Below are 23,172 nucleotides of genomic sequence, written 5' to 3'. Positions count from 1 at the left end.
CACACTCACATACCCACACATTCTCACATTCACACACCTACACTCACACTCACACACAGTTTCCCAGACATGCACGCACACTTTCACACACTCACACATATACATTCACACACAGTCTCACACGCTCACTCTCACACACACACATATACATTCACACATGCTCACAGTCACACACATACACTCACACATACCCACACTCTCACAGACTCACACACATACACTCTCACATGCTTACACATTCATGCTCATACACTCACACATGCTCACAGTCACACAATACACTCTCACATGCTCACACACACCCATACTCTCACATGCTTACATACTCTCACACGCTTACACTCTCACACACACACATGCTCACAGGCACACACATACACTCTCACATGCTCACAGCCACACTCTCACATGCTTACACACTCACTCTCACACACTCACACATGTTCACAGTCACACAATACACTATCACATGCTCTCACAGTCACACATGCTCACAGTCACACATATATGCTCACACGCTCACACATACCCACACCCTGACATGCTTACACACTCTCACATGCTCACACACTCTCCCATTCTCACATGCTCACACACTCTCACATGCTCACAGAATCTCACACATGTTCACACACATACTCTCACACATTAGTCTTTACTAAACCCACAGACCAGGGTGGCCCAACATGACGGAACACTCTAACCATCCTTCCTATTCTCAAGGCAGACATGGGGAAAGCTCCACACTCTGCCCCCCAAAAGGTGCCTCAGAAGCAGAATTCATCAGCGGAAGGCCAACTTCCAACCCCTTCCCCCACAGTAAGGTGGTCCCTGCAGAACCTGCAGGCTGAGATATCTCAGCCTCAGCATTATTGACCTTGGGTCTGGACAGTTCTTGGTTCTGGGAGGGTGGCAGCAGGTGCACTGTAGGCTACTTAGCAGCGTCCCTGAACAACCCACTAGATGCCAATACCACACCCCCCAATTTTGATCATCGACAATGGCTCCTGACATTACCTAATGTCCCCTGGGAACATCACTCCTGGTTGAGAACCAATGCCATGTGTCCACACCCCCTGCAGGACGGGCCCTCTTCTCTCCCCACCTCAGAATAGGAGGCACCACTCTTTCCCATCCCAAGCCTGCAGTGAGGGGACGCAGGTGGAGTCCTGTCCCTTGGGAAACATGAAGGTGGACAGACAGGCCAGAACACATGAGCCGGAATGTACAATCGGAGTGACCCCAAGAGTGGGCTGTCTGGGAGCAAGGCCACCAGAGACTGGCTCCCTGATGGGGAATGAGGAGCCTGCAGCCTGCGGGTACTCCAGGAGGAGGGAGCCTGCCCACGTGGCTGGGACAGCACGTGTCTGCTCAAAACAAGTAGTCAGGGTTCCCGCCAATCAATGTTCCTGGTGTCTTGTGCCCTGCTCCATGGAGCTGCACGCCCTCATGTGTTCTGTGTTGTCACGTGCCCCCTGCCATGGCACTGTGGTGCCCTCATATGTGTTCCCGGTGTTGCGTGCCCCACGCCGAGGCGCTGCGGTGCCCTCACGTGTTCTGTGCTGTCACGTGCTCTGCGCCGAGGCGCTGCGGTGCCCTCACGTGTTCTGTGCTGTCACGTGCCCTACGCCGAGGCGCTGCGGTGCCCTCACATCTTCCGGGCGTCGCATGCCCCAGCAGGGTTGCAAGTTGGTGGAGGTCCTGCCCTTGAACCCCTGGGACCCTCCCACCTCATGGCTTCCCAGCCATCTGTCCCTCATGCTGTGCTTGGAGCCTCGCTGCCTGCAGCCCCCAGCCTCATCCTGCTCCTACTCCTCCTGCCCCCCACCCGAGTTGCAGCCGTAGCCCACGGACACCCCAGGATCAAGGGTGTCTCCTTGAACCGAGACGTGGGTAGGACCCTTCCCAGCCCAAGTTGAAGGGGTCCTAGGGGCGATTTCGGGGCTTCTTTTTCCGTGGGGTGGAGGCCCCCCCTCTGCCCCTCTCTGCCCCTCCCAACCCCTCCCTGCTCCTCTCCTCCTTTCACGCCCTTCCCCGCACCTCCCCACCCCTCCTCAGCACCTTCCCTTACCTGCCTTCCCTTTCCTACCCTCACTCTCATCCCCTCCCTTGCCCTGGCCTCCCTTCCTTGGCCCTCCCCCCAACTTCCCCTCCCATTCCCTCTCATGCCTCATCCCTCCCTGTCTTTCCCTTCCCCTGCCCTCTTCCTGACCTCCCCAAACCTTCCCTTCCCTTCTCACCCAGAGGCAGGACCTCTCTGCCACTCTGTGTTTCTCCCCAACCCAACCCACCTGCCACTGCTGATAACTTGCAGACTCTGTCCCTTTCTCCTCAGCCTGTGGCCATCGTTACATACAGGGGAAGATTGTGGGGGGCGTGGATGTCCCAGAGAGGAAGTGGCCATGGCAGGTCAGCGTGCACTATGCAGGCTTCCACGTCTGCGGAGGGTCCATCATCGATGAGTACTGGATCCTGTCAGCAGCCCACTGCTTCCAGAAGTGAGTGGGCAGCACCAGATGCCATTCCCTAGGAGGTCCAGGGCCTCTGGGGTTGACCACGTGGGCTACCTACAGCTGGGACTTCCCAGAAGTGGGGGAGAGAGTGGGGCCCAGCACACAGTTCCAGCCAGGGCAGCCTCTCCTCTCACAGGGCTTAAGGCTCCTTGGGGGCCATTGGCTCTTTGGGACAGGTGTGGAGCCTCGTCATAGGATGAGAGGTAAGAGGAAACATCACAGGAGAGGTGAGGAAAGACGTACCTTCATGGGCGACTCACTGCACACCTAAGTTCACCCTCCTGGGCTGATGGTGAGCAACATGTCATGATGAGTCCCTGAATCCTCCATGGGCCCAGCTTAGGACTTCTTTGGGGGCAGTTTTCCTGGACAACCAGGATCCCAGTGTGCTGCAGGAATTTGCTTTTCCATATCCTGGCTGAGAGCCGGGAGACCCAGGCCACCATGCTCCAGGCCTCCCTGGGCCTGTGAACTCCTAGGAGACTTCCCTTCCCAGGTACATGGTGCACAAGCCACTGTGCCTCTGTCCTCTGTCCCCACAGAGAGAAGAACACTGAAGCATTTGATATGTACGTGGGCCTTGTGGACCTCAGGGTTGCAGGCAATCACACCCAGTGGTTCGAGGTGAACAAGGTGATCATTCACCCTACGTATGAAGTGTACCACCCTATTGGAGGAGACATTGCCCTGGTGCAGCTGAAATCTCGCATTGTGTTTTCTGACTCTGTGCTCCCAGTCTGCGTCGCACCCCCAGATGTGAACCTTCAGAATGTCATTTGCTGGGCTACAGGATGGGGAGTCATCTCCCAACAAGGTAAGAGAACTAAGGGGTCAGTCTCTTAATTGGAGCTTGTGAAGGATGGCAGCTCTGTGTCACTACAGAGAAGAATGAATTCTGTCAGTTATGGGAGTGCAGGTGTCTGGAGACTGGAAATCCCACCCATCAATCACTATTTCTTTATCAGTGTGCGGTTTTGTTATCCCTGGCTGTCTTTGTTGTGTACAGAGAAGGAGTTACATCGATTCTGAGTACAGAATGTATATTTAGTATATTGAAAATACAAATACAGATTTCAAAACAGAGTTTTCCTTAAGATTCTAAATTCAACTTATAAACAATCTTTTTAAACTTATTTTAAAAATGGGGGCACCCGGGTGGCTTAGTCAGTTAAGCATCCAACTTTGGCCCAGGTCATCTCACAGTTTGTGATTTCAAGCCCCGCATCAAGCTCTCTGCTGTCAGCAGAAAGCCTGGAGCTTTCTTCAGATCCTCTGTACCTCTCTCTCTGCCCCTCCCTCACTCATACCATCTTTGTTTCAAAAATAAAAATAAACATAAAAAAATTAAAAATCTATTAGTTATTTTAGTTTTCTCCATAATGGCCTCATATTTTCTTTCTAGTTTATACCTGAGTGCTTTAGAATTTTTATGGTTACTGAATATTTTATTTTCTTTTTTTAACATTTATTTATAATTTTTGAAAGAGAGAGAGAGAGAGACAAAGCATGAGTGGGCAAGGGGTAGAGAGAGGAGACACAGAATCCGAAGCAGGCTCCAGGCTCTGAGCTGTCAGCACAGACCCCAACATGGGGCTTGAACTCACAAACTGCAAGATCATGACCTGAGCCGAACTTGAACACTTAACTGACTGAGCCACCCAGGCGCCCCTGAAAACTTTTTTTTTTTTTTTGTATTTGCTGATTAGTGACAGCTATTGATTTTTGCACATTGATTTTTCCAGCCACCTTATAGAACTCACTTTTAATACCTTGTCAATTTAGTATTTGGAAAAGAAACATCCTATTTTTTTTTCCAAATAATGACTGTTTCATCATTTCTTTTCCCATATTTTCATCTTTTATTTTTTTATTTTTTGGTCTTATTGCAATGATGCTAGGTCTCCTCTTATTTTCTATTTTAATGAAAATCCTTCTAATAACTTGCTATAAATTTGTGGTCTGGTCTGGAGACTTTAGATTAATCTTATACCAGTTTAAGAAAGATTAATGTCTGCTTTACTTAATTAAAAAAATTTACTGAATTTAGGCTGCTAGAAATTCAAATTAGAAAGTTATAACTTTATCACGTTCAATGTAATTTCCATGGTAACAAAGAAAATATCTGTAGAATATACACAAAAGGAAATGAAGAAGGAATTTAAACGTTTCACTACAGAAAAAAAAGTGTTTAAGCACAAAAGAAGACTGTAATTCAAGAAATGATGGACAAAAAGATACAGGGCATAGAGAAAACAAATAGAACCATGACAGAAGTCTTTCCTTATCAGTAATTACTTTAAATGTAAATAGATTAAATTCTCCAATCAAAAGACAGAGATTAGAAGAATGGATAAAAATACATGATCCAATTCTGTGCTGTTTGTGAAACTCACCTGAGATCCAAGGGCACAAACAAGTTGAAAATGAAAGGACAAAAAGATATTCATGCAAGCAGTGACCAAAAGAGAGCAGGGTGGCTATACTATTACCAAATTAAATAGACTCTTAAAAAAAAGTTACAAGAGACAAAGAAGGACATTATAGATGAATAAAAGGTTTACACATCAGGAAGATATAAAAATTATAACCATTACACACCTAAAGACAAACCATCAAAATATATGAAGCAAAAACTGACAGAACTGAAAGGAGCACTAGACAGCTCTACCGTAATAGTTGGAGATTTCAATATGCCTCTCTCAACAATGGACTGAACAACCAGACAGAAGATAAGGAAGGAAAGAGAGGACTCGAACATCACAATGAACCAACTAGATGTAGCAGACACACATAGACACCCACCCCGCAACAGCCACACACAAGTACACTTGTGAAATTTTTCAGGATAGACCATACATTAGGCCACAAAGTCCCAGTATATCTTAAAGGTAAATATCTTACAAAATATCTTCTCTGACCCAGACAGGGTGAAGTAGAAATCAGTAATATAAAGAAAATGAAAAAATTCACAAAACCATGAAAAGTAAACAACACATTCTTAAATAACAAATGGATCAAAGAAAAAAATCACAAGGAAAATTACAAAATACTTAGAGACAAATAAGAAAAGAACTAAAATGCAACATACCAAAACGTATGGGGTGCAGCAAAAACAGTACTATGGGGAAAAATTGTAGCTATGCCATTTATTCTTTTATAAAAGAAGTACTTAACATTTATAAAGAAGAAAGACCTCCGATAAATAACTTCACTTTACAACTTAAGAAACAAAAGAAGAACAAACTAAACCAAAGCTAGCAGAAAGCAGACAATAACTAGAAAGCAGAGAAAATTAAATGGAGATGAGAAAAAAATTAGTCAATAAGACCAATGTTAGTTATATGAAAAGACCAACAAAATGAACAAACCTTTAGCTAGCCTGACTACAAAAATGAAACTGAGAACACCACTACTGACATCACATAAATAAAAGGATTTTAAGAGAATACTAGACATAACTCCATGCCAACAAGTCTGATAACATACATGAAAGGGAAAAATTCCTAGAAATGCCCAAATTACCAAAACTGACTCCAGAGAAACTTAAAACTCCAAGTGAGTTGTAACAAGTAAGCAAGTTGGTATTCACAAACCTCTCAACAATAAAAGTCTAGGACGAAGTGGCCTCCCTGATGAACACTACCAAAGATTTAAAGAAAAGTTAACGGCAATTCTTCTCAAATGATATTTGAAAAACATAGGAGAGAAGAGAACACTCACCTCATTCTATGGAGCCAACATTACACTGATCCCAAAGCAAGACACAAAAGTATGAGACACTATTCTTCGTGAATGTAGATGTAAAAATCCTCAACAAGACACCAACAAACTTAATTCAACAGCACATTAAATCCCAAATACAAAATCTAACAGCACACCTAAAGGAAATAGAAGCAGAACGGCAAAGACACCCCAAACTCAGCAGAAGAGAAATAATAAGGATCAGAGCAGAAATAAACAATACAGAATGTAAAAACACAGTAGAGCAGATCAATGAAACCAAGAGTTGGTTTTTTTAAAACATAAACAAAATTGATAAACCTCTAGTCAGGCTTCTCAAAAAGAAAAGGGAGATGACCCAAATAGATAAAATCACGAATGAAAATAGCATTATTACAACCAATCCCTCAGAAATACAAGCAATTATCAGGGAATACTATGAAAAATTATATGCCAACCAACTGGACAACCTGGAAGAAATAGACAAATTCCTAAACACCCACACTCTTCCAAAACTCAATCAGGAGGAAATAGAAAATTTGAACAGACCCATAACTAGTGAAGAAATTGAATCAGTTATCAAAAATCTACCAATAAATAAGAGTCCAGGACCAGATGGCTTCTGCGGGGAATTCCACCAGACATTTAAAGCAGAGATAATACCTGTCCTTCTCAAGCTGTACCAAAAGATAGAAAAGAAAGGAAAACTTCCAGACTCATTCTATGAAGCCAGCATTACTTTGATTCCCAAACCAGAGATTCAGCAAAAAAAGAGAACTACAGGCCAATATCCCTGATGAATATGGATGCAAAAATTCTCAATAAGATACTAGCAAATCGAATTCAACAGCATATAAAAAGAATTATTCACCATGATCAAGTGGGATTCTTTCCTGGGCTGCAGAGCTGGTTCAACATTTGCAAATCAATCAGTGTGATACATCACATTAATAAAAGAAAAGAAAAGAAACATATGATCCTGTCAATCGATGCAGAAAAAGCAGTTGACAAAATACAGCATCCTTTCTTAATAAAAACCCTCGAGAAAGTCAGGAGAAAAGGAACATACTTAAACATCATAAAAGCCATTTATGAAAAACCTACAGCTAATATCCTCAATGGGGAAAAACTGAGAGCTTTCCCCCTGAGATCAGGAACACGACTGGGATGTCTACTCTCACTGCTGTCGTTTAACGTAGTTTTGGAAGTCCTAGCATCAGCAATCAGACAACAAAATGAAATCAAAGGCATCAAAATTGGCAAAGATGAAGTCAAGCTTTCACTTTTTGCAGATGACCTGATATTATACAGGAAAACCCAATAGACTCCACCAAAAGTCTGCTAGAACTGATACATGAATTCAGCAAAGTCGTAGAATACAAAATTAGTATACAGAAATCAGTTACATTCCTATACAATAATGAAGCAACAGAAAGAGAAATAAAGAAACTGATGCCATTCACAATTGCACCAAGAATCATAAAATACCTAGGAATAAACCTAATCAAAGATGTAAAAGATCTGTATGCTGAAAACTATAGAAAGCTTATGAAGGAAATTGAAGAAGATACAAAGAAATGGAAAAACCTTCCATGATCATGGATTGGAAGAATAAATATTGTTAAAATGTCAATACTACCAAAGCAATCTACATATTCAATGCAATCCCAATCAAAACTGCACCAGCATTCTTCTCGAAGCTATAACAGGCAATCCTAAAATTTGTATGGAACCCAAATAGCCAAAGTAATACTGAAGAAGAAGACCAAAGCGGGAGGCATCACAATCCCAGACATTAGCCTCTACTACAAAGCTGTCATCATCAAGACAGCATGATATTGGCACAAAAACAGACACATAGACCAATGGAATAGAATAGAGACCTCAGAATTGGATCCGCAAATATATGGCCAACTAATCTTTGACAAAGCAGGAAAGAGTATCCAATGGAAAAAAGACAATGTCTTTAAGAAATGGTGCTGGGAACTGCTAGGAATTTATCCAAGGGATACAGGAGTACTGATGCATAGGGGCACCTGTACCCCAATGTTTATAGCGGCACTCTCAACAATAGCCAAATTATGGAAAGAGCCTAAATGTCCATCAACTGATGAATGGATAAAGAAATTGTGGTTTATATACACAATGGAATACTACGTGGCAATGAGAAAAAATGAAATATGGCCTTTTGTAGCAACATGGATGGAACTGGAGAGTGTGATGCTAAGTGAAATAAGCCGTACAGAGAAAGACAGATACCATATGGTTTCACTCTTATGTGGATCCTGAGAAACATAACAGAAACCCATGGGGGAGGGGAAGGAAAAAAAAAAAAAAGAGGTTAGAGTGGGAGAGAGCCAAAGCATTAGAGACTGTTAAAAACTGAGAACAAACTGAGGGTTGATGGGGGGTGGGAGGGAGGGCAGGGTGGGAGGGAGGGCAGGGTGGGTGATGGGTATTGAGGAGGGCACCTTTTGGGATGAGCACTGGGTGTTGTATGGAAACCAATTTGACAGTAAATTTCATATATTAAAAAAAATATATATCTGACATTTCAAAAAAAAAAAAAGAATTGGTAAAAAAATAAATAAATAAATAAATAAATAAATAAATAAAAGAAATGGTGCTGGGAGAACTGGACAGCAACATGCAGAAGAATGAAACTAGACCACTTTCTTACGCCATTCACAAAAATAAACTCAAAATGGATACAGGACCTGAATGTGAGACAGGAAACCATTAAAGCCCTAGAGGAGAAAGCAGGAAAAAAACCTCTCTGACCTAAGCAGCAGCAATTTCTTACTTGACACATCGCCAAAAGCAAGGGAATTAAAAGCAAAAATGAACTATTGGGACCACATCCAGATAAATAGCTTCTGCACTCCAAAGGAAACCATCAACAAAACTAAAAGGCAACCTACGGAATGGGAAAAGATTTGCAAATGACATATCAGACAAAGGGTTAGTATCCAAAATCTATAAAGAACTCACCAAACTCCACACCCGGAAAACAAATAATCCAGTGAAGAAATGGACAGAAGACATGAATAGATACTTCTCTAAAGAAGACATCTAGATGGCCAACAGGCACAATGTCACTTCTCAACAGGGAAATACAAATCAAAACCACACTGAGATACCACTTCTCGCCAGAGTGGCTAAAATGAACAAATCAGGAGACTACAGATGCTGGAGGGGATGTGGAGAAACTGTTGCACTGTTGGTGGGAATGCAAACTGGTGCAGCCACTCTGGAAAACAGTATGGAGGTTCCTCAAAAAATTAAAAATAGGTATACCTTATGAGCCACCAATAGCACTGCTAGGAATTTACCCAAGGGATACAGGAGTGCTGATGCATAGGGGCACTTGTGCCCCAATGTTTATAGCAGCACTCTCAACAATAGCCAAATTATGGAAAGAGCCTAAATGTCTATCAACTGAAGAATGGATACAGAAGGGGGTTCCGGAAGATGGCGGCGTAGGAGGACGCGGGGCTCACAGCGCTTCCTGCCGATCACTTAGATTCCACCTACACCTGCCTAAAGAACCCAGAAAACCGCCAGAGGATTAGCAGAAGGGAGTCTCCGGAGTCAAGCGCAGACTAGAGGCCCACGGAAGAGGGTAGGAAGGGCGGCGAGGCGGTGCGCGCTCCACGGACTGGCGGGAGGGAGCCGGGGCGGAGGGGCGGCTCGCCGGCCAAGCAGAGCCCCCGAGTCGGGCTGGCAAAAGCGGAGGGGCCGGACAGACTGTGTTCCGACAGCAAGCGCGACTTAGCGTCTGGGAGGTCATAAGTTAACAGCTCTGCGCGGAAAGCGGGAAGGCTGGAGGACAAAGGGAGGGAGAGCTGCTGAGCCCCCCGGACGGCAGAGCTCAGCTTGGCGGGGAACAAAGGCGCCAGCGCCATCTCCCCCGCCCATCCCCCAGCCAAAATCCCAAAGGGAACCAGTTCCTGCCAGGGAACTTGCTCGCTCCGTGCAAACACCCAACTCTGTGCTTCTGCGGAGCCAAACCTCCGGCAGCGGATCTGACTCCCTCCCGCTGCCACAGGGCTCCTCCTGAAGTCGATCACCTAAGGAGAAGCGAGCTAAGCCTGCCCCTCCACCCCCCCCCCGTGCACCTTGCCTACCCACCCCAGCTAATACGCCAGATCCCCAGCAACACAAGCCTGGCAGTGTGCAAGTAGCCCAGACGGGACACGCCACCCCACAGTGAATCCCGCCCCTAGGAGAGGGGAAGAGAAGGCACACACCAGTCTGACTGTGGCCCCAGCAGTGGGCTGGGGGCAGACATCGGGTCGGACTGCGGCCCCGCCCACTAACTCCAGTTATACACCACAGCACAGGGGAAGTGCACTGCAGGTCCTCACCACGCCAGGGACTCTCCAAAATGACCAAACGGAAGAATTCCCCTCAGAAGAATCTCCAGGAAATAACAACAGCTAATGAACTGATCAAAAAGGATTTAAATAATATAACAGAAAGTGAATTTAGAATAATAGTCATAAAATTAATCGCTGGGCTTGAAAACAGTATAGAGGACAGCAGAGAATCTCTTGCCACAAAGATCGAGGGACTAAGGAACAGTCACGAGGAGTTGAAAAACGCTTTAAACGAAATGCAAAACAAAATGGAAACCACGATGGCTCGGCTTGAAGAGGCAGAGGAGAGAATAGGTGAACTAGAAGATAAAGTTATGGAGAAAGAGGAAGCTGAAAGAAAGAGAGAGAAAAAAATCCAGGAGTATGAGGGGAAAATTAGAGAACTAAGTGATACACTAAAAAAAAATAATATACGCATAATTGGTATCCCAGAGGAGGAAGAGAGAGGGAAAGGTGCTGAAGGGGTACTTGAACAAATTATAGCTGAGAACTTCCCTGAACTGGGGAAGGAAAAAGGCATTGAAATCCAAGAGGCACAGAGAACTCCCTTCAGACGTAACTTGAATCGATCTTCTGCACGACATATCATAGTGAAACTGGCAAAATACAAGGATAAAGAGAAAATTCTGAAAGCAGCAAGGGATAAACGTGCCCTCACATATAAAGGGAGACCTATAAGACTCGTGACTGATCTCTCCTTTGAAACTTGGCAGGCCAGAAAGGCTTGGCACGATATCTACAGTGTGCTAAACAGAAAAAATATGCAGCCGAGAATCCTTTATCCAGCAAGTCTGTCATTTAGAATAGAAGGAGAGATAAAGGTCTTCCCAAACAAACAAAAACTGAAGGAATTTGTCACCACGAAACCAGCCCTACAAGAGATCCTAAGGGGGATCCTGTGAGACAAAGTACCAGAGACATCACTACAAGCATAAAACATACAGACATCACAATGACTCTAAACCCATATCTTTCTATAATAACACTGAATGTAAATGGATTAAATGCGCCAACTAAAAGACATAGGGTATCAGAATGGATAAAAAAACAAGACCCATCTATTTGCTGTCTACAAGAGACTCATTTTAGATCTGAGGACACCTTTAGATTGAGAGTGAGGGGATGGAGAACTATTTATCATGCTCCTGGAAGCCAAAAGAAAGCTGGAGTAGCCATACTTATATCAGACAAACTAGACTTTAAATTAAAGGCTGTAACAAGAGATGAAGAAGGGCATTATATAATAATCACAGGGTCTATCCACCAGGAAGAGCTAACTATTATAAATGTCTATGCGCCAAATACCCGAGCCCCCAGATATATAAAACAATTACTCATAAACATAAGCAACCTTATTGATAAGAATGTGGTCATTGCAGGGGACTTTAACACCCCACTTACAGAAATGGATAGATCATCTAGACACACAGTCAATAAAGAAACAAGGGCCCTGAATGATACGTTGGATCAGATGGACTTGACAGATATATTTAGAACTCTGCACCCCAAAGCAACAGAATATACTTTCTTCTCGAGTGCACATGGAACATTCTCCAAGATAGATCATATACTGGGTCACAAAACAGCCCTTCATAAGTTTACAAGAATTGAAATTATACCATGCATACTTTCAGACCACAATGCTATGAAGCTTGAAATCAACCACAGGAAAAAGTCTAGAAAACCTCCAAAAGCATGGAGGTTAAAGAACACCCTACTAACGAATGAGTGGGTCAACCAGGCAATTAGAGAAGAAATTAAAATATATATGGAAACAAACGAAAATGAAAATACAACAATCCAAACGCTTTGGGATGCAGCGAAGGCAGTCCTGAGAGGAAAATACATTGCAATCCAGGCCTATCTCAAGAAACAAGAAAAATCCCAAATACAAAATCTAACAGCACACCTAAAGGAAATAGAAGCAGAACAGCAAAGGCAGCCTAAACCCAGCAGAAGAAGAGAAATAATAAAGATCAGAGCAGAAATAAACAATATAGAATCTAAAAAAACTGTAGAGCAGATCAACGAAACCAAGAGTTGGTTTTTTGAAAAAATAAACAAAATTGACAAACCTCTAGCCAGGCTTCTCAAAAAGAAAAGGGAGATGACCCAAATAGATAAAATCATGAATGAAAATGGAATGATTACAACCAATCCCTCAGAGATACAAACAATTATCAGGGAATACTATGAAAAATTATATGCCAGCAAATTGGACAACCTGGAAGAAATGGACAAATTTCTAAACACCCACACTCTTCCAAAACTCAATCAGGAGGAAATAGAAAGCTTGAACAGACCCATAACCAGCGAAGAAATTGAATCGGTTATCAAAAATCTCCCAACAAATAAGAGTCCAGGACCAGATGGCTTCCCAGGGGAGTTCTACCAGACGTTTAAAGCAGAGATAATACCTATCCTTCTCAAGCTATTCCAAGAAATAGAAAGGGAAGGAAAACTTCCAGACTCATTCTATGAAGCCAGTATTACTTTGATTCCTAAACCAGACAGAGACCCAGTAAAAAAAGAGAACTACAGGCCAATATCCCTGATGAATATGGATGCAAAAATTCTTAATAAGATACTAGCAAATCGAATTCAACAGCAAATAAAAAGAATTATTCACCATGATCAAGTGGGATTCATTCCTGGGATGCAGGGCTGGTTCAACATTCGCAAATCGATCAACGTGATACATCACATTAACAACAAAAAAGAGAAGAACCATATGATCCTGTCAATCGATGCAGAAAAGGCCTTTGACAAAATCCAGCACCCTTTCTTTTTTTTTTTTAAATTTTTTTTTCAATGTTTTTTATTTATTTTTGGGACAGAGAGAGACAGAGTATGAACGGGGGAGGGGCAGAGAGAGAGGGAGACACAGAATCAGAAACAGGCTCCAGGCTCCGAGCCATCAGCCCAGAGCCTGACGTGGGGCTCGAACTCACGGACCGCGAGATCGTGACCTGGCTGAAGTCGGACGCTTAACCGACTGCGCCACCCAGGCGCCCCCAGCACCCTTTCTTAATAAAAACCCTTGAGAAAGTTGGGATAGAAGGAACATACTTAAAGATCATAAAAGCCATTTATGAAAAGCCCACAGCTAACATCATCCTCAACGGGGAAAAACTGAGAGCTTTTTCCCTGAGATCAGGAACACGACAGGGATGCCCACTGTCACCGCTGTTGTTTAATATAGTGCTGGAAGTTCTAGCATCAGTAATCAGACAACAAAAGGAAATCAAAGGCATCAAAATTGGCAAAGATGAAGTCAAGCTTTCGCTTTTTGCAGATGACATGATATTATACATGGAAAATCCGATAGACTCCACCAAAAGTCTGCAAGAACTGATACATGAATTCAGCAAAGTTGCAGGATACAAAATCAATGTGCAGAAATCAGTTGCATTCTTATACACTAACAATGAAGCAACAGAAAGACAAATGAAGAAACTGATCCCATTCACAATTGCACCAAGAAGCATAAAATACCTAGGAATAAATCTAACCAAAGATGTAAAAGATCTGTATGCTGAAAACTATAGAAAGCTTATGAAGGTAATTGAAGAAGATATAAAGAAATGGAAAGATATTCCCTGCTCATGGATTGGAAGAATAAATATTGTCAAAATGTCAATACTACCCAAAGCTATCTACACATTCAATGCAATCCCAATCAAAATTGCACCAGCATTCTTCTTGAAACTAGAACAAGCAATCCTAAAATTCATATGGAACCACAAAAGGCCCCGAATAGCCAAAGTAATTTTGAAGAAGAAGACCAAAGCAGGAGGCATCACAATCCCAGACTTTAGCCTCTACTACAAAGCTGTCATCATCAAGACAGCATGGTATTGGCATAAAAACAGACACATAGACCAATGGAATAGAATAGAAACCCCAGAACTAGACCCACAAACGTATGGCCAACTCATCTTTGACAAAGCAGGAAAGAACATCCAATGGAAAAAAGACAGTCTCTTTAACAAATGGTGCTGGGAGAACTGGACAGCAACATGCAGAAGGTTGAAACTAGACCACTTTCTCACACCATTCACAAAAATAAACTCAAAATGGATAAAGGACCTGAATGTGAGACAGGAAACCATCAAAACCTTAGAGGAGAAAGCAGGAAAAGACCTCTCTGACCTCAGCCGTAGCAATCTCTTACTCGGCACATCCCCAAAGGCAAGGGAATTAAAAGCAAAAGTGAATTACTGCGACCTTATGAAGATAAAAAGCTTCTGCACAGCAAAGGAAACAACCAACAAAACTAAAAGGCAACCAACGGAATGGGAAAAGATATTTGCAAATGACACATCGGACAAAGGGCTACTATCCAAAATCTATAAAGAGCTCATCAAACTCCACACCCGAAAAACAAATAACCCAGTGAAGAAATGGGCAGAAAACATGAATAGACACTTCTCTAAAGAAGACATCCGGATGGCCAACAGGCACATGAAAAGATGTTCAACGTCGCTCCTTATCAGGGAAATACAAATCAAAACCACACTCAGATACCACCTCACGCCAGTCAGAGTGGCCAAAATGAAGAAATCAGGAGACTATAGATGCTGGAGAGGATGTGGAGAAACAGGAACCCTCTTGCACTGTTGGTGGGAATGCAAATTGGTGCAGCCGCTCTGGAAAGCAGTATGGAGGTTCCTCAGAAAATTAAAAATAGACCTACCCTATGACCCAGCAATAGCACTGCTAGGAATTTATCCAAGGGATACAGGAGTACTGATGCATAGGGGCACCTGTACCCCAATGTTCATAGCGGCACTCTCAACAATAGCCAAATTATGGAAAGAGCCTAAATGTCCATCAACTGATGAATGGATAAAGAAATTGTGGTTTATATACACAATGGAATACTACGTGGCAATGAGAAAAAATGAAATATGGCCTTTTGTAGCAACATGGATGGAACTGGAGAGTGTGATGCTAAGTGAAATAAGCCATACAGAGAAAGACAGATACCATATGGTTTCACTCTTATGTGGATCCTGAGAAACATAACAGAAACCCATGGGGGAGGGAAAAAAAAAAAAAAGAGGTTAGAGTGGGAGAGAGCCAAAGCATAAGAGACTGTTAAAAACTGAGAACAAACTGAGGGTTGATGGGGGGTGGGAGGGAGGGCAGAGTGGGTGATGGGTATTGAGGAGGGCACCTTTTGGGATGAGCACTGGGTGTTGTATGGAAACCAATTTGACAGTAAATTTCATATATTAAAAATAAAAAAAAAATAAAAAAAAAAAGAATGGATACAGAAGATGTGGTTTACATATACAATGGAATACTACTTGGCAATGAGAAAGAATAAAATCTGGCCTTTTGCAGCAACATGGATGAAACTGGAGGGTATTATGCTAAGTGAAATAAGTCATACAGAGAAAGACCGATACCATATGTTTTCACTCTTATGTGGATCCTGAGAAACTTAACAGAAAACCACGGGTGAGGGGAAGGAGGAAAAAAAGTTACATATAGGGAAGGAGGCAAACCATAAGAGACTCTTAAATACTGAGAATAAACTGAGGGTTGATGGGAGGGTGGGGGAGAGGGGAAAGTGGGTGATGGGCATTGAGGAGAGCACCTGTTGGGATGAGCACTGGGTGTTTTATGGAAACCAATTTGACAATAAATTATATAATTAATACATACATACAAACATACATACATACATACCATTATGCCATCAAAATAAAAAAACAGCGCATTAAAAGGATTATACACTTTGGGGCATCTGGGTGGCTTGGTCGGTTAAGTGTCTGACTCTTGGTTTCAACTCAGGTCATGATCTCATGGTTCATGAGCTTGTGCCTGGCATCGGGTTCTGGGCTGACAGCGCGGAGGCTGCTTGGGATTTCTCTTGCCCTCTCTCTCTCCTACTTACCCACTTGAGCTCTCTCTCTCCCTCAAAAAGTAAATAAATAAACATTAAAAAAGGATTATACACTTCAACAAATGTTATTTGTCCCAGGAATACAAAGGAGGCTCAGCATGCAAAAATTAACCAATAGAACACACCACATTAAAGGAATGAAGGGGGAACCCATATGTTCAGCTCAAGTGATGCAGAAAAGCCTCTGACTGGATCCAATGTCCTTTCATGAAGAAAAAGGCCAGTCAAAAAGTAGGAAGAGGGGAGTACTTCCTTGGCACGACTAAGGACATTTATGAACAACCCGCAGCCAGTATCTTACCCAGCAGAGAAAGGTGGACAACTGATGCCTAAAATCATGAGCAGGATAAGAAGGCCACTCTCACCGCTGACATTTTGTATTGTACCAGAAGCTTCAGACAGTTAAGTTAGGCAAGAAAAAGAAAGAAAAGTCACCCAAATTCCAAGTAATCCTAAAAACCAACACATAAAACCAACCACTACAAACAAGAAACAATTTCAGCAAAGTTGCAGGATAAAGATCAACACACACAAAAGTTAACTGAGTTTCTATATGCCTTCATTGAACAATCACAAAATGACATTAAGAAAATAATACTAAATCATCTGAAAGAAAAGCTACCTTTAGTAAATTCAGCCAAGGAGGTGAAGACCTGTAAACCAAGTGCTACAAAACATTGCCAGGGGGATTTTGAAAGACCTAAATAAATGGAAAGGCAGCTTGTGTTCACGGGTTAGAAGACAAATTTGTCACAATGTCAGCACCACCCAAAGTGGCCTGCATGTCCAGTGCCTTTTCTGAAGAAATGTAAAAGTTGATTAAGTTCATATGGAATTGGAAGGGTCCCTATGTAGCCAAAACACACTCTTGGAGGAGAAGATCAAAGCTGGACAGACTCACAGTTCCCACTTTCAAAATATTGTAAAGTTATAGATATCAAGACAATGTGATTCTAGCACAAGGACAGATTCATAGACCACCCCCTGTGTACACGTGTGCCTTTGTACATGTGTGTTTGCATGTGTGTGTACAGGTGTGTGCATGTGCATGTATGCATGTGGGGTGAGGGGTGCACATGCATGGGTGTGAGTTCATGTGTGAGTGTGTGCATGCGTGTATATCTGTTACATTTTTGTTGAATGCCAGACATTGTAGAACATTTAGAACTGAAACCTGTGAACCCCAGAATAGACCCTTCTCTGCTGAGTCATTAGTGGGGTGGTGAGGGCGGGGAAGTCTGGTGAGAATTTGAGCTGGGTTGCAGGTTCTGCTGTTGCTCTGGCTGCCTTCAGTGCACCAGAGGCTCAGGTCCCTCCATGGTGGCTGCTGGATGTGGGGCCTGGGGTGTCTCTCTGTTCCTGCTCCTCCTTTTACCTCAGCACCTCTGCACACCTGTGGCACATTGTCGCCTACCCTCTGGGGGGCAACTGGTGCTGGGGAGGAGGATCCCTGAGTTGCCCTGGTCCAGCCTTGGTCCCTGGCAGTGCTGTGGGCCCATTGGAAATGGGCCTCTGTGCACAGTTGCTGGCACACCTGGGGCAGCTGCACTCGACTCTGTGTCCTGGGACAAGAGTATCTTTTGGTCCTCCCGACCAATGGAAGGCTCATGGTCCACAGGTGAGAAAGGAAGCAAGCTGTACTCTTGCAGCCCTCCAGTGGCAGCTGGCCATCCCCTGGCCTCCTGCGTGGAGGGGCTCTCTCTCTGGACCCCTGCCCTGTCTCCTGTATTGTCCCATGGCTCTCGGTGGAGACTTAGAGGAAAGACCTACTAGTGAGTGCAAACCTCTCGTGTGGCTTCCGAGCATTCTGAGCTGGTGTGCTGGCCACACCTACACAAGCCATTGAAATTATTGCTGACTACTTTCCATGCACATCTTCCTTCCACCTCTTCCCTTGTGCTCTGCCAGGCTCATCAGTTTGATCCTCCGTCCACCAGCTGCATGGGGCTGTGGCGGCCGTGAGAGTGTGATGGATAGCTTACACCACACGTGCTCTGTCTCCACCACTGTCTGGGTGGTCAGCAAGACTCTCCACTCTGGGATGGCTGGAACTTGGTATCTCAGGCCCCTGTGAGCTCTGGGGGCTGTGGAGTCCACCCCACCATCCTCTGCCCATCCTCCCCATGGGATTGTCTGTACCCTCCACACGCACGGCTCAGGACCCAGCAGCAGGCTGAGGGAGCCTAGACTCTGTGCCCTCTGGGCCTCCTTCTCTCTGCAACACCCTCCCTGTGGTGTCCACCTTGGGGTTCCAGCTGCCCGGGTACCTGGGGACATTCCCCACCCGAGGGGCATGGGTCCCTTGAGGTCTTGCCTCATCTGCTATGTGTTCCCTGGACAGCCACAATTTAGGAAAGCAGTTGTGTCCTGTGCAGACACATTGCTGCTTGCTTATGGCAGGAGAGAAGTGCACTCCTTGTTGCCCTGCATGGTCACAGTGGAGAGGTTTACAGCCAGCGTGTTTCCCAATGCACTTTACTGGGCTGCCTCTTCCAGCACTGCAAACCCTGGTTTGTGGGTGCTCTGTTGCTCTGCGTGCCCGTTTGCACCACCTGCCTTGTCCGTGGCTCCTCTCCTGACATTGCCCTGCCTGCGCAGCCAGTGTCAACCACAAACGCTGCTGACTCCTGCTTTGGGTCACCTTCTCTAGCTCCAAAAGTGGTTCCCCAGGTGCCCCTGGAGGGTTCTCTGCCTTCCCCAAATGGGCACCCCTTTGACACCAGGGTCGCACGGGTCTGCAGCCTGTGCAAACAGCTTTTCTTCAGTCAGAGCGATGCCCAGAGCCATGGGAACCTCTCACACATGGGCCAGGAGAGCACAGGTTTCTGGGACCAATGACTGTGCCCATCAAGGTAGACTGAGGCACGCAGGGGTGACACCGGCAAAACCCAGAGGTTCTTTATTTTGCACACAGTGCCCTCCACTCAGCCACCTGGGGACTGGGCTGACAGAGGCTTGTTTGGTCCCCAGCTGCAGCAGTGGGAGGGAACAGGCTAGAACGTGGCGTGGCCCTTCCCGCTGCTTTAGGAAGACTCACATGACACATATATTTCATACCCACTGAGCAAACCAGGCACCCCAGTGCAGAGAGGGAGCCATGAGGAGGGCGGGAGCAGGAGGAGCCTCAGGGTGAGCCAGCTGGGCCCCAGGACCACAGGTGCCTTGGGGACCCCTCACTGGGCCTGCACTCCTTTCTGACAGGCCACACCTCAGACAAGCTGCAGGAGGCACAGATGCCCCTGATCTCACTGCCCCTGTGCCAGCTGCTCTACGGACACCTGTCATATATTATGATGGACATGCTGTGTGCCGGGGACATCAAGAACATGAAGACTGTGTGCGAGGTGCTTCCCTCTGAGGGGCAGGGGCCAAGCCTGGGGCTCTCAGATGTTCACCTGCTTTGAGCCAGGGGGCACTTTGGGAGTGGGAGGTGGTCCCAGATGGCCTGTCCCCTGTAGGGCTCAGGAGCACATCACCATGTGGCCTTCAGCTGGGCGGGAGTCTTGGGTGGCTTATGCGACTCCAGTTAGCACTCAGCACCCTGTGGACCCCAGCACTGCCAGAACAGCCCAGGCTCCACGTCTTCCCGGGGCCTTGCCCACTATCTGTCACCCCATGGCACCATCCCCCCCCCACCCCCGCTGGCAGGACAGTGCCTGGAGCACAGCCTGCCTGCAGCAGAACTTGGCACCGGCAAAGTGAGGCTGAGTGTGTGGGATGCAGGAGGCTGCAGACCCTGAACTCCCCATTCACAGGAACCCCCTCTCTTTTCCAGGGTGACTCTGGTGGCCCACTCGTCTGTGAATTCAACCACACCTGGTTGCAGGTTGGAGTGGTGAGCTGGGGCCGTGGCTGCACATACCCTATGTATCCTGCAGTTTATGCACGGGTCTCCTATTTCTCAAAGTGGATCCATTATCACATAGAGCACACACCCCTGCCTCTTCAGCCACTCCCCACCCTCTCCTCCATGCTATGCGCCACCCTCAGTGTCCCTGTGACCATGCTGGCTGTCCTATTAATGTTGTGAGGGCCACCGGCCAGGCCCAGATGTGGGGCCACATCTCACCACAAAAGGGCCCAGTGCTCTGGGCTGAGATGTGGTAAGATATTAAATGTTTACCAAGTGAGCATCCCGGAGGTGCTATGTCGTCTGTCCACTCAGAGCACAGGCCTCCTCACGAAGACAGAGTGTGTATATCGCCTGGCACTCAGTGGCCTTATCAGGGTGACAGGCCTCAAGGGGAGAAGCACAGGCCACCCGGCCATCAGTGTCGGGACATTGAATCCAGGTGCAGCCAAAGCCAGCAGAGTTTTAAATGCTCAGACCTGTCAGTGTCAAAGAGTTTTTAAGTACCCAAATTTCCAATATGAAAATTGAAAGATGTGAGCTGAGAGTAGGCATTCGGAAGAACTAAAAAGATGAACACAGACATCAGGGGGGCAAATGCCAAGAAAACACCAAAACTAACATTCTAAACATCTGGTTTTGGAAAAAAAAATCAAAAAGTAAGAAGTCACTAACTTCATCAAGATATAAGCTGGGGCCCCTGGGTGGCTCAGTCAGTTAAGTGCCAGACTTTGGCTCAGGTCATGATCTCGCTGGGTTTGAGCCCCACGTTGGGCTCTGCTGACAGCTCAGAGCCTGGAGCCTGCTTCAGATTCTGTGTCTCCCTTGCTCTCTGCCCCTCCCCTGCTCACACTCTGTCTCTCTCTCTCTCTCTCTTTCGCTCTCTCTCTCAAAAATAAATAAACATTTAAAAAAAGATATAAGCTGAGAGCAAAAAATACACAAAACAAGAAATGACAAGGGGGAAATATTAAAGAAAAAAATCTCTGAAATCATAAAAGGTATTGTATAATTCTATGTAAATAATTTTAAAATGAAACATTTCACTTTTTAGAAAGAAATTTACCAAAGGTAACCACAGTAGAGATGGAAGGTTCAAATAGGCCAAAGTCTGGAGAAGAAGTGGAGATGTTTCAGAAGGAATGTAAAAGCCCTTGGTTGAGGGTTCCTTGGGAACCTGTCAAACCTTCTGCTGAGGGCTATCCCTGTGCTGCTACGCAGCCCACACGCAGACTGGGGAGAGGCTTCCAGACTCACCCTGGTGGTGCACGTGCATGAACACACCTGACCACACGTAAGCAGGGGACTGCCACAGTCCAGCTTACAGTTCAGAAGTCCTGGTGAAGGACTAGTCGCCAGAATCCAACTTTAAGATAGCACGTTGTAATCAAGTAGGATTTACTCCAGGAATGCAAGGATCCCATAGGTGTAATTCACATATTAATTACTTCCTTAATGAGACTACTATTAATGAAGAGGCTTTTAACAAATTCAAAACCCATTTTCCAAAAATAAAAGGAAAGAAAGTAAAGATAGCTATTGCTAGTAAGGTACACGCTGCCTTGGCCTAAAAGCCGTCCTTTCCTTGGTGGGGAAACAGTGCATTCCTGCTAAGGCTGGGTCACAGAAACATCGCTCCTGTGTCTCCTGACCCTTCACACCACTGGAACAGCAGCCGCCACAGCTGTGGAAGAGAACCATCCAGGCAAGCAGGAAAGAGACATTGAAACTATGTCAGAAAACTTAGAGCACATCCAGAGCACACAAGAGGACAATGTGCAACTCCCAGAGACGGTAAGAATACTCGGTAAAGTCACCAGACAAAACATGACAAAAGCAGAATGGGTTCCGGCCAGGAGATATAGCAGAAGGGAAGAAGACACCTGTTACAGTAGCGGCGAAAGAGAGAAGATACCTACAGCCTTAACAAGAAATGTGAACGTCCATATGAGGAAATGTTTAAAATGCTTCTGGTGGGGGTGGGGAGGGAGAAAGAACAAGGAAAAGTAGATTTGAACAAATGTTAACACAGTCTTTCTCAGGCAAAGCAACCCTAGTGTGTGCATGCACGTGTGCATGAGTGTGTGTGCATGTGTGTGTGCATGCAAGCGTGTGTGTGTGCACATGTGTGTGTATTTCTGGAGCTAAATAGTTGATTTTGAGGTTTATATCAAAACAGAAGAAAGAACACTGAGGAATAAAGCTACATATGAAGGCCAGTGACATGGGGGGAATTACCCCAGCAGACACTGAGATGTTGCATCATTATAACAGGCCATGGATACGGGATAGTGTGTGTCTGTGCATAAGACACTCAAAACGGGGCCCAAGTACATGTGGGAAATCAGTGTATGACTAATGTGTTAATTTAAGTCGCTGGAGGTATTAAGTTTTCAAAACTGCAATTTGGCATGGCCAAATAGTTTGTCCCAGAAACAGCGTACATCCACCCAAGTACACTTTATCCCAGGAATTTAAGAATGATTGAACATAACCACATTCATCCCATGTAGCATGCGAGAACTATTCACTGAGTGCTGCAGTGTGCCGAGTGCTGTCAGGCCCCACAGTGACAAGAGGGACCTGAGTGGTTCATCTGCTGTCATTGGCCCTGTATTCTGGCAAGAAGCTGAGAGAGCTGCAGTCGGGCCAGAGCATCTTTGTGGCCTTTAGCGCCTGCATCACTTGAATGTTTTATCTGTCCTCTGTCACCCTCCTTTGCCATCCAGGGCCCCTGGAGACCCAGCTAAAGAGACCTTTTTACATGGAGTAGGCTCCCTGCTAAGAGGTGAGTAA

The 23,172-nt window shown here is 45.2% G+C and overlaps 1 protein-coding gene across 2 annotated transcripts; it reads left to right on the top strand.

Annotated features, from left to right (window-relative positions):
* The first annotated feature begins 1,650 nt into the window (after nt 1-1,650).
* On the top strand, nt 1,651-20,556 carry PRSS38 (serine protease 38). Of its 2 annotated transcripts, XM_007093459.2 has the most exons (5): nt 1,651-1,893; nt 2,336-2,498; nt 3,056-3,327; nt 19,728-19,870; nt 20,302-20,556. In XM_007093459.2, exons 1-5 carry the CDS (start codon nt 1,734-1,736, stop codon nt 20,554-20,556), a joined length of 993 nt encoding a protein of 330 aa, XP_007093521.1. In that variant the 5' UTR covers nt 1,651-1,733. The 2 variants fall into 2 exon arrangements, with proteins under 2 accessions (XP_007093521.1, XP_042814530.1); XM_042958596.1 differs by lacking the exon at nt 19,728-19,870 and having other exon boundaries at nt 20,302-20,371.
* Nucleotides 20,557-23,172: the final 2,616 nt, after the last annotated feature.

This window comes from Panthera tigris, chromosome A1, assembly GCF_018350195.1.
Source record: "Panthera tigris isolate Pti1 chromosome A1, P.tigris_Pti1_mat1.1, whole genome shotgun sequence".
NCBI lineage: Eukaryota > Metazoa > Chordata > Mammalia > Carnivora > Felidae > Panthera > Panthera tigris.
Note: the sequence above shows the minus strand (reverse complement) of the source record. Positions and strands in the feature narration are given on the sequence as shown.

Coding starts and splice junctions, on each gene's coding strand:
- PRSS38 (XM_007093459.2), top strand. CDS start 1,734: ATGGCTTCCCAGCCATCTGTCCCTCATGCTGTGCTTGGAGCCTCGCTG. Junction 3,328..19,727: donor GGGAGTCATCTCCCAACAAG/GTAAGAGAACTA, acceptor CCTTTCTGACAG/GCCACACCTCAGACAAGCTG. Junction 19,871..20,301: donor ACATGAAGACTGTGTGCGAG/GTGCTTCCCTCT, acceptor TCTCTTTTCCAG/GGTGACTCTGGTGGCCCACT.